This window comes from Coenobita brevimanus, chromosome 55 (genome assembly GCF_032717465.1).
Source record: "Coenobita brevimanus isolate Jiangsu-jjx chromosome 55, ASM3271746v2, whole genome shotgun sequence".
NCBI lineage: Eukaryota > Metazoa > Arthropoda > Malacostraca > Decapoda > Coenobitidae > Coenobita > Coenobita brevimanus.
In genome coordinates this window covers 3,113,250-3,125,702 of record NC_137008.1, presented here as the reverse complement: position 1 = coordinate 3,125,702, position 12,453 = coordinate 3,113,250, and the positions used below count along the sequence as shown (strand labels likewise).

The 12,453-nt window shown below is 42.4% G+C and overlaps 1 protein-coding gene across 1 annotated transcript; it reads right to left on the bottom strand.

The window, feature by feature from the left end:
• Positions 1-2,300: 2,300 nt before the first annotated feature.
• On the bottom strand, positions 2,301-10,278 carry LOC145401364 (mannan endo-1,4-beta-mannosidase-like). Its single transcript, XM_080273688.1, has 9 exons — positions 10,213-10,278; positions 9,363-9,522; positions 7,398-7,639; positions 6,865-6,942; positions 6,386-6,474; positions 5,431-5,510; positions 4,467-4,624; positions 3,888-4,007; positions 2,301-2,426 (listed from the first exon to the last, which is right to left on the bottom strand). The coding sequence occupies exons 1-9, from the start codon at positions 10,276-10,278 to the stop codon at positions 2,301-2,303; spliced, it is 1,119 nt and encodes a 372-aa protein (XP_080129814.1).
• Positions 10,279-12,453: the final 2,175 nt, after the last annotated feature.

The following is a 12,453-nucleotide window of genomic DNA, read 5'->3' as shown; positions in this document are numbered from 1 at the left end:
CAGGGAGCAGAGCACAGGAGGTACGACTTAGGATCCACTCACACTTGGTACGGCCCTGGTGGCGCCTATAAGCATGAGAGGCACCCCTAACAACGGCTCCGCCAGGTCCAACAACCTGTTGAGCAACTATACTCCATTTCACCAACTCTGGCACCATCAGTGATGTCCTCAACCCCTGTAGTGTTGATGTAAATCCCCTGCATTTAAGTCAACCTCTATTTATTACCTTGGGAACTAGATATGAAAAGGCTGTACAAAAAGGTATATCCAGTACTGAGAACCTTTATCAATGCTACAGGTCTTGAGGACATCACTGCTGGTGCCAGAGCCGGTGAAATGGAGTGTAGGCACTTATCTGCACTGCCAATGGTGAAATCGACTACTCTGTCACCGGGGGATGTCGTAGGTTGTCTTTGACAATGGTAGACAGGTGGTCGGAGATGTCTGTCCCATTGTCTCCTCCAGTAATAAACACACAGTCGTCTCTTCAGTTGTACCATGCTACGACATCCTTGGTCTTCATGGTAAAAGTAGGAGAATGATTATAATGTTGCCATGTTTGTGGTGACCTCAGTGCAATAACCCTTCAGAACTAAACACTTAGACACAGAACAACCGATGGTTCCTAATTTTAGAACAATTCAAACCTCCAAACATCCTGACCAACCGTGACTCCCTTACACTGCCTATACATAGACATAACTAGAAAGCACTCACGGAGCGCATACCTCCGCCGACTCTAAGAGAATTTTTGATTTATGCCTACATCCTGATCCCGATCCTCTTAAAACTCTAGCCAGGCAAATAAGGCCTCACATAGGCATTCAAGTCTACAGTGTTAGTCTGCCCTATTATACATTCTCTTGGGAGTGCATACCTCCACCTGCGACAATAATATTTATGGTTTATTCATGCATCCTGGTACGGATCCACATCAAAATGTAATAAACTCTTTCTTAACTCACTAATCGTCTATCCACCACATGTCATTCAAATCTGATGATAGCCTTTTGAGATATACTGAAAACAAACAAGTACACATACTTACAGACACGGGTGAATACATAACCTACTTCAAATTCGCTGAGGGCGATAATAACGATGTCTGTTCCCTCGCTTTCGCCTTTATCTACCCTTACAATATCACTTGCAAAACAGTCCATTATTTCCTATCAGTCCACTTCCCCATTATCATATTACAACCAAAGCAACATCAGTCAAAAACACAATACCTCCACAAATTACAAGAAAGATGCCTGAAAATAAATTCAAAGTATGTATGGGGGCAGGTGGTGGCCGGATCAACAGGGAGGTCTGCTGTCTTAATGGACGCATACTCGGCTCCTGATTAGGGTAGGAATTTGAATTTTTCAAGAAAAAGTTGTACTAATCCACCATAAGCCCCTCCTACATGTCAAACCACCTCCGAAAATACCAATACACCAGGCCTGTGTGAGATTAAATGGAGCCTGATGATTTGATGGACCAAGCTGAATAAAACTGTCTTTAGGTTACATTCAAAAACATCATGGCGCGTAACAAGAGGTCATGGCACCCGTAGGTCTGAAGCTAGCTAGAAAGAAAAGAAAAAGAAAAGAAAAAGAAAATGCCACTGATCTGAACCTGGTATACTTTCACTGTGTCTCACTCTGCCCTCAGACCTGTGCCCCCGCGCCACCCTGGTGTATTATACAGAGAAGACATCAGAGGACGGTGACAGACGGCCTGACTGCGAATAAGGCGGCAGTGATGCGTTACTAAACCGTAGCATTTCCACATACCGTGGATACAGTGCAGTGTATGAAGATAAAACTCTCTCTCTTTCTCTCTCTACAGTATACATAATATACTTGTATATACACTCGCCAGACTGACATTATGGAAATTTTTCGTATTTGATGCAAGTTATTACCAAAGGAAGGTAAAATAAAATAAAATAATGTATTATTGCTATTGAGTTTTATTGACTGATGTATAATCCAGAGAATATTCATACAGGAAGCGCATGTAAATTCTTCTCAGCCTTTTAAAATGTTCCAGACCAATGGTACATACAGAAAAAATTTGCTTGGTTGATTAATGTAGGTGAGTGAGTCAGTATGGTGTTGTAATGAAGCTAGTTGTAGCAGACAGAACCGACATCTCGTATAGGCAATGAACATCAGGCTGTGTGTGTGTGTGTGTGTGTGTGTGTGTGTGTGTGTGTGTGTGTGTGTGTGTGTGTTACATCAGAAATTCTCATCAATGGCCTGTTGTATATTGACCCGTGACGTCAGAGGTCAGGTGGTTAGGCAGGTGAGTTAGTCCACAACGATGTCCACGACGCCATTGTCAGTGCGTCCCGCCAGCTGGCCCAGGGCGTCCCTTTGGGCATCGCGGGAGTCGCTACACTCGCCAGAGGCCGAGTAGTGCCAACTCCATCCTCCCTGCACACACAAACATGTACACACTTAGTACTATACACAACACTCTTGGCTGTTTCACCTGTACACTACACCTCTAGCTATTTCGCCCACCTGCCACATCGACGGCCATTGTATTACCAACTACAACCACAAACTGGTTATTGGCCACACACAACATACATGATTTTCACTACAACCATGACTTTGAAATGTGAACACCATCTTTATGCATTGATACAAATAATGTGAAATGATAGTCTCAGACGTTTTTTCCATGAAAATGCTAGGTATTTGAATTAGTGGTATTGATAAACCTAAAATCCATTTATTACTACTTTCGTCACATTTACTGTATTGTCTATCAGCTTCAAAGATAATACAATAGTAGTAACAACAGGGTTTTGTCTAAAGGTGAATAAGCCATATATATATATATATATATATATATATATATATATATATATATATATATATATATATATATATATATATATATATATATATATATATATATAGGACAATAACGTATTTATTTATTTTTTATTACTGCAGTTCTTTCTTTAATTTAGGAAACAAAACTACTTTTCGAACTGGAGGGGTTAGTTAAAGTCTTCATTAATTTTGTGCAATACAAGAGATTTTCCCCAAATTGGATCAAATAGTCACGATATTGCAAGAAGAGGAAGAAAAGGAATAGGAGGAGGAGGAAGAGAAAGAAGAGGAGGAGGAAGATGAAGAAGAGGAGGAGGAGGAAGAAGAAGAAACTAAGACATACATCTCAAAACTGAAGGGAATGACAAGGAGGGCAGTACTGAACAAAGCCTGGTACTGACACTGTAGCCGTGGGTGTAGGTGTACTGAACAAAGCCTGGTACTGACACTGTAGCCGTGGGTGTAGGTGTACTCAACAAAGCCTGGTACTGACACTGTATTAATGGGTGTAGGTGTACTCAACAAAGCCTGGTACTCACACTGTAGTCGTGGGTGTAGGTGTACTCAACAAAGCCTGGTACTGACACTGTATTGATGGGTGTAGGTGTACTCAACAAAGCCTGGTACTGACACTGTATTAATGGGTGTAGGTTTACTGAACAAAGCCTGGGACTGACACTGTACAGTATTAATGGGTGTAGATGTACTAAACAAAGCCTGGTACTGACACTGTAGCCGTAGGTGTAGGTGTACTCAACAAAGCCTGGTACTGACACTGTAGCCGTGGGTGTAGATGTACTAAACAAAGGCTGGTACTGACACTGCATTAATGGGTGTAGGTGTACTGAACAAAGCCTGGTACTGACACTGTAGCCGTGGGTGTAGGTGTACTGAACAAAGCCTGGTACTGACACTGTAGCCGTGGGTGTAGGTGTACTGAACAAAGCCTGGCACTGACACTGTAGCCGTGGGTGTAGGTGTACTAAACAAAGCCTGGCCCTGACACTGTAGCCGTGGGTGTAGGTGTACTCAACAAAGCCTGGTACTCACACTGTAGCCGTGGGTGTAGCCGTACTCGTACAGGTCTCGCAGCGAGGTACCTGCGGCACACACGGACGCGTACTCTCCGATCACAATGGGTTTGTCAAGGCCGTAGTCGGAGGCGCTGACCTGCGGGATCAGGTCAGCTTAGGTGAGGGGTCATGTCTGGTGACCTTAGCAAGCATCCAACACCTCGACCTTAATGACTTATATACTTCAAGAACACATTCTCTTTTGTGCTTGTTATGTTTTCAATGTGGACAGTTTGGATTTCTTATGTATCATAAAAGAGAATATCAAAATGTTATATGCTGATATAAACTGGCAGGGAAATGATGATGGAAAGCCTCCTCACTCATCAAGAACACAACTCCTGGCAATAGAGGAAGGGAAACTATGGTTATGACAGATTGGTGCACAGCAATCATGAGTGACACTAGACAAATATCTATACGCCACTCTCTCTCTCTCTCTCTCTCTCTCTCTGTAAACTTGGAAGTCATCCTCTTGGTGGTCCCAGCTTGATAATTGGGTGGGTCAGTTGGTGTAACCCAAGCAAAGGCAGCCAGCCGCCGCTTGTCAACTCACGGTGAAGGGAGCGTCGGGGCTCCAAGAGCCGCCCCAGTCGTAGGTGTGCATCTGGTAGAAGTCGAGATGAGCGTTGCTTCCCCCCGCGGCCTGGTTGAGGCAGGCGTCAGTGTAGTGGTTGTGGGAGTTGGAGAAGGCGTCGTTCTGGGAAAACTGACCTGATCCATACAAACACAAACCATTACCATAAATAACAAAGAGTTGGATACATGGTCTTCCCATCACTTTAACATCATCCATTACTATAATTAAATAAGTGCCTGATTAATGGTTATTTCAAGACATCAGCAGCAATCAATACTGTTATCAAGTGATGCATACATGGTCATTTCACCAGCCGAACATCGACAATTCGTAATAATCAACAGGATTATTCTACCACATCCAACGTCAGTCATTTATATAAAGGATCAGGTGCTGGATACGTAGTCGACCCACACAATCTGTGGCTAAAGGATGGTGTACCAGCCATAGAGATTACATACAGTTCTTCTTGTGATAACTGCTGCAGCCTACTAGCAGTGGGGGCCGGCCCACTAATGCATTAGTGTCTGAGTCACCCGTCGTAGCAAGGAGAGGACTGGGCTAGGCTGGAGCCTCCAGGACGGCTTCAACTATAATTCCTGTGTCTAACTGGATGCTAGGTGATGTTTACCAGACATATCAAGTATTTTTACAAGGAGTGAAGTTGGAAAATTTTATATATACCTCAGATTCTTTATGAATACGAAGTCAGATTTATGAAATAACCTCTCTAGGTTCATGTTAGATTCTTACTCTTCCTTTTTAGGCCAAGAACCCTGAAGGGTTGGGCAATAAATTGCTTGGCTGTTTTACTTAGTAGTGTACATTACTCCAAAAATATAATGTGTCACTATTCCCCGCTGTTGTAGCCGTGAAATACTACTCGGCGGTTACGATGTTACTTAAGGTTAAGAGTACAGACACTGTTGGTGTGACTGACCCCAGGAGCCGATGGTGATGAGAGCCTCTGAGTCGATGGCACGTACCGCCTGGTTCTGCCGCCCGATGAACCTCAGGAATCTGCCACAGAAACTCGCCATAGTCAATGATTAGATTGACACTGATGATGTTTGTGGCTACCAATACAATGAGATGAAATGATCTAACCACTTATTTGTTCAGTTATTGCAAATATTTCGTGGTCTCTGATTCGGTATAAGTATGCCAGTTGGCCACATTAATTCATATGACAAACCCGAGCCATTGGCTAAAATATTAATCTCGGAAAACAATTAGGAACCAAGCATTGTTCGCACCCAAACACTGCATACCGTGACGAGTTCCTAAAGTTCTTGAATGGTTCAGTGAAAACGATCACATATATATATATTTTCTTCTAACCAAGGGTAACCTGATCACTGTGAACACTCGTAAACAGTCCTTGTAATCCGGAAAGGTTGATGAACTGGAGTCTATCACTGACTTGTGGCGAAGTGAGCTTAATGTTAGCAGTCACAAGTTGATGGGTTTATGATTTCTTCTTCTGGATATCAATTTATCTATCTATTCCTCTGTTCATCTGTTTATCCATCTGCCAACCTGCCTACCGATACAGTGTGTGTATATGTGTGTTTGCCTACAAATAATATTTCCAACATATATCACTGCATTCCTGTCACTGTCGTACCATAATAATTGCTGGAGTGTTTGCCACTACAGCAGTCCCAGTCAGGGCAATAACAAAAAGTTCTTGTTCACGGAAACTCTTGTGTGCTGGTGGGTCTGATCTCATAACGTCCTCATAGGTATTTACAAGAAACTGCCAATTCCCTGACCCTAGTGACGTGGCCTGACCAAAGTAACCTGACATGACTCCAGTGATGTGACCTGACCACCATAATGTGATCTGACCCCAGTGATGTGACCTGACCCCTTTAATGTGAGCCGATACTGACCTCTCCATGGGGACAGAGAGACCAGTCCAGCCAGCGCCGGCCTGACCGATGATGCTGGTGTCATAGCAGTAGTCACTGTTGCTCTCCACCTGCAGGAGGTTATCAAGGTAATAGCCAGTCCAGTCATAAAGGGCATAACCAGTCACATGGAACACTTACTACGGTATTCTTTAACAGTAAACAAATATGGAATTGCCTATTACTTAGGGTTAAAAGTACGAACTACTGTTGTTCTCGCCATGTGGGAGGTATCTGTGACTGTAACGCATATCCCTCAATAATTTATTTTGCAAATGACTCCTTTTTATCCTTCTGTGTGCTATTGTGGCAAACCAGGTCTGTATTAGATATACATATTTAACATAAAAGTGAATATTTAGATGTAATATGTATTGAAATTCACTAAGAACTCGGTGTTACTAAGTATATAACCCATAGATATACCCCACGTGACGTCACCTGGCTGCTGGCTCACTTACCAGGACCGATCCCTCAGGCTCATTCACCGCCTCAAAAGCTCCAAAGGCCGGGTGTCCCTTAATGGTGTTTATCAGGCTCTGAGGAAACACAGAGACATGTAAAAAAAGCAGAAACAAAAAACAATTATACTTTGCCAATAATCACAGTAGAAATGTTTATATATTGGTTGTAACGATACTACCAATAAAAGATATCTAAGAATGCACACACAAACATACACACTAGAACAAAAATCTTTTCTTTTTAATGATCACTGGTCCTCATTGTAAAGAGAGGGGAAGTGAAAGTTTCTATTAGCGATGTACAATATGAAACTGGACCAGTTGGCATGTATACGTTCTTCCAGTGAATAACTGAGTGATCCACAACACTTCTATGACGGCACAGTTGATGGTGTTGCTGGAAAGTGAAAGGGTGACCTATATTTAAATGAAGTGTTCTCTGTTTATATTTAAGCGAAGTGTTGTCTCTATATTGAAGTGAGGTGCTGTCTGTCTATATTTAAGAGTTGTCTACTGAAGACAGTACTCACGTTAAGGCAGTTGTTGATGTAGGAGTCCAGTTTGGAGTCGTCGTAAATCAAGTCGATTGCCGGCTGGTTGGTGAGGTAGGCCCCGTTCCACATGGTCAGAGTCACCAGGACGTCGTTGGCTTGTGCAGTGTCCAGGAGTTGCTTGACGTCGTTCTCAAACTGACCTGAGTTGTCACAGGAGGTCACGTAGCCGTCACCGTCGAACGCCGGCGTGCTGTAGCCCTCCACGTGCACCCATATACCTGACGTGTACATAACGTGCTGTAGTCCTGCACTTGCACCCACACACCTCACGTACACATAATATACTGTAGACCTACGCATGCACCCACGCACCTGACGCGGACACAGACTTCTAACAAACTCATGAACCAAGTCCACACACCTGAAGAGCTCAGTAAGTAGCTATTTGAAGATAAGGCAATCAATCTGATTAGAGAAGAAAGAAGAGTAATTAAAATAAGGAAGAGGAGGCAGATGACCACATTAGCGAGGACGGATGGACCAGTGGGTAGAGACGAATAAATATACAATAGAGGGAGACCAAAAACAAACTTTTCCGTACTATACAACCATATTTCACACTTACAGCATGCACATCACATCCCTCCCGGACTCGTTGTATCAAAGAGTATCATCCTTTGCCAGATAAATATATCAAGCCTCTCTCAGCCTAGGATCATAATGAACAATGGAAAGGAAGAAACAGAAGAGGTCATAGGCGAACCTACCTCCCCGTACCCACACACGAAGGAGATTAATAAGTTAGGAAGTTTTAAAAGAAGACAGGATGGACAATGGGTGAGATTAGAAAGGCTATTGAGTAACCCACAGATGGATTGAATCAAATGGATTGGCATAATGACATTGTAGTCAGGGAAGAGAAGACTCATGGATTAAAAATAAAAAAAAATTAAGGATAAAGGAATATGGAGCAGAAGAATCTATCTATCTATCTATTGCCAGACGCATCAATCCGATTTGGGGTGGCCACAAACAAATCGCCTCCAAGTCGCCCTGTCCCCCGCCATTTCACTCCCCTGCTCCCAACTCACACACCCCTCTCTCATGTACCTATCCACCCCATCCCTCCATCTCATCCTCGGCCTCCCCCTCCCTCTTCCCCCCTCCACCTCACTCACATACACTCTCTTCGTCAGTCTTTCACCCTCCATCCTCTCCACATGGCTAAACCACCTCAGTATGTTCCTCATAACGCTTCCTATCACATCCACATCCACACCACAACGCTCCTTTATATCCTCATTCGTCAGCCTGTCTCTCCATGTGACTCCCCACAGGCTCCTCTTAAATAACTCATTTCCACTGCTCTCACTCTTGACTTGTGTCCTTCCAACAACGTCCAAGCTTCACTTCCATACGTTAGAGCTGGTATCACAATACTGTCATGTAGTAACTTTTTCACTTCCATGCTCACTTCCCTGTTTCTTATCACTGCTTTCAAAGAACCAGCAACCTTTCTTCCCTGCTGTACCCTTTCAAGCACTTCACCCTCCAAACCTCCATCCTTACTCATCACACTACCCAAGTACTTAAACGTACTCACATTTTCCAATTCCTCACCATCCAACCTCGCTGTACATTCACTGACTTCACCTCTCTCAAAGACCATCACTTTACTCTTCCCTACATTCACCTTTAGATTCCGTTTCTTACACACTCTCCCAAACTCAGAAGAAGCGATGAGAAATATGATTGATGGAGAGAACTCACTGACAGAAGAAGAGGGGAGACAGACTGGGAAAGGAAAATAAAATTCATCAGAAGAGGAATCACAAACTGAAGAGGAAGGTGAAAAGGCGAGGGAAAAGATGATTAGTGAAAAGAAAGCACATTAACAGAAGATAAAATTGACGTGTGGACAGAAGGGGAATAGGCAGAAGACCAGACAAGCGACAAAGAAGACTAGACACACCCATGTAAACAAAGGAAAATAAGACTCACGGATGGAGTTTCCGCCCGAGCTGGCGATTTCGGAGACCCATGAGTCCAGTGTACCGTCGTAGCCGCCGTTGCCGAAGTCGTAGCCATAGTTGTTCCAGGCGATGTTGCAGCCGTTCAGGAACACCTTCTCGCCCTTGTATGTCAGGTCCGTCCCAGACACCTGCCGCAATATTTACATTTATTTAGCTTGACTTCATACAAGTAATTTGCGTGCAGTACGTGCATTCCTAAAACTTCTCTATTAACTTACCATCATCGTTACGTACACACATATTTATTTACTCAAATTCTTCTTTTTTTATTATTGTTAGTTTTATGCTAAGTAGCATGCTCCTCCACATATAACTGTTTTGCCCTTTCAGGAAGTGAAAAGTCTCTCGTGTTACTTTTTTCCTACTGCAAAACTACTATATTAAGTAATGAAGTGATTTATCTTAATCTAAAGGTGAATGATCCTTCAGTTTTATTTTGCAAAATGTCAACTTTCAGCCTTTTCGCTCCTACTCTCGTATAAATTACACATTGCGTTTCTAACGCTGAGCACACCTCTTGGATGCAGAAGATATTGTCTGACACCGACACATGTCACCACCTGGGAATTTATACCAATTCTTCCTCACTGAATAGGTGTTACTGGTGCCTCATTTAGGACTGGCCAGTTGGAATTAGTGGTGTTGTGCTTATGACAATTTCGGTGTGTCTTGTACAGGACGTGTTAAGAATTTTTTGACGAAATTCAAATCCCCATGCTGGGATCGATGTGATATACAAGCAACTTCATTCCTAATAACCACATGTTACTGGTAAACATGAAGTGGTATGGATTATTTTACGAAAGTAAAATGCTTACCGAGAGTCTGGCAGCGGAGGTGGATCCAAGGAGAGCCAAGAGTGCTAGACACAGTGCTGTTGCCATGGTTGCGGCTGCTGCTGTTGCTGCTGGTCTGAGCTACTCTCTTCTTTTATACCCTTAGTGTCACCTCCTCCCCCACCCCCTCTGCCACCTCTCATCACTCTCACACTTGCTATTGCTGAGCGTGTTTATCTGGTGGGAGAGTGCAAATGACCAGACAGCTGACTGTCTAGCCGTGTTCATTTTTGTGCTGTTTTTATGAGTTCTGGTGATTTGGTGAGTGTGCGTGCCTGCGCGCTTGCGCGTGCGTGCATGTATGTATGTGTGTGTGTGTGTGTGTGTGTGTGTGTGTGTGTTTCAAGCTCATGTAACATCAAAGCATCACCTCAACACGTCATGCGATTTTTTGTCATTCAGTAATGAATTACGACTGTTTTTATTGGTTGAAGAGAGGAAGAAAAAAAAAACAGATTACTGGCTACAGGTTCCTATAATAATCTTTTGTAATATCACTATGCAAGCGTCTCTATACCCCGTTCACTCTAACCTGGCTAAAACTGCACAGTCCCTCGAATCCTGAGCTGAAACAATAGACTAACACGATGCTAGTCACGAATAAGTGCTGTGGAAAGGATGTGGAGCCGCAGCATTGTCTTTCTCTGCTACTTAGGTACCATGACACAACCTGCAAAAGGACAGGAATTTGGGCCAAGTTAAAATAATAGAGGCATAGTGCTAATTCTGCTTTATTTATGTTCTTGTTTTGTAAATTCTTTGTGTAATGTATATAGGAAATCATCAATAAACTGATTATCATTTTATTATTATTATTATTATTATTATTATTATTATTACTACGACTACTACTACTACTACTACTACTACTACTATTCTTCTTCTTCTTCTTCTTCTTATTATTATTATTATTATTATTATTATTATATTTATTTATTTATTTATTGCCAGACGCCATAATCCTGTAAGGGGTGGCCATTTGACTTTGAGTTATTTGTTTTACGAGGAGGGGCACTAACCCTCCACCAACCCACTTGTTGACACGTAGGGAGCGCGTATGGTTTGGTTATATGGTTACCACCCAGCGCTGTAAATGGTTTCCTGGCTTACAGGAAACCATTTGGCTTGTCACTCAATGTAAAGCCACCCGTAAAGGAAAGAAAAGCAATAAGACACTAATTACAGACTGGTAAAAGGACTAACAAAAGAAAATACTCCCATATTTCTCCATGACACACTGAACACAGAACAATCCAACTATGTCTTCTACCATCACAGTGTAAAAATGCCACATCAAATATAAACTGCCATAGAATCAGGATGAAGAGTAAATGCTAAACTGTACAATGAAGGGTTTTCAGTAAGTCTGGAGGATTGTCAAGTAGTGGGTTCATGGACAAAATCTGACTCATTGCCTATACAAAGTGATCCATACTCCACCTGAATCTCACCTATTATCACCATCCAATGATCTTAACATCGTCTAGCTCAGTATTCCATTTAGTATCAAGATCATCATTGCCTCTATAAACTCTTCCTTGACAAGATTTTAAAGACATGAACGGAAGCAACCAGCCAACTCATAATGGAATCTGATCCTTCAAGTTCATCTATTTAATTGTATGTTGATAGACTTGTGTCATTCTACGTTCATCTTAATTCTTCTGGCATCTATATCCAATTTATTATTATTATTATTATTTTTCAATTAATGATCCTTATCTTCCTTGCCTGTCTCGATGCTGCATGAATTTCCATCTGTTTTTCCGTAAGTGGGAAGAAACAGAGACTCTTTATTCAGTGCTAGAATTGTAGCTGATGGCAAATAACGAAAAAAAGTTGTTGATATATACACGTATTTGAATGACAATGAAATGATACCCATATAACGTTTTGAAATAAGTTTGTACTCGGGAGACCTCACCATCACACACACACACACACACACACACACACACACACACACAAGGAATTTACGATCACCATTAAGGGGAAGAAAAAAAAAACGACCTATGACTTCCAGGGTTTTAAAGCAATGTACCCTGACATGTCGAAGTGAGGGTATCTAGAATGTGGTTCTCTTTGTCCAATTTTATCCAGGAAGAACAGCTTTTCTGCAGACTTCCAGCGTTGGGTTCCTTCATCGTCGCATGGAAATTGTTTTTTTTGGGTTCGTTTTGGTCAGGCGATGGATGCGTGGGTCGTGGGAGCCAAGTCATCAGG

Coding starts and splice junctions, on each gene's coding strand:
- LOC145401364 (XM_080273688.1), bottom strand. CDS start 10,278: ATGGCAACAGCACTGTGTCTAGCACTCTTGGCTCTCCTTGGATCCACC. Junction 9,523..10,212: donor CCTCCGCTGCCAGACTCTCG/GTAAGCATTTTA, acceptor ATATTGCGGCAG/GTGTCTGGGACGGACCTGAC. Junction 6,475..6,864: donor AGCCTGAGGGATCGGTCCTG/GTAAGTGAGCCA, acceptor AACCTCCTGCAG/GTGGAGAGCAACAGTGACTA.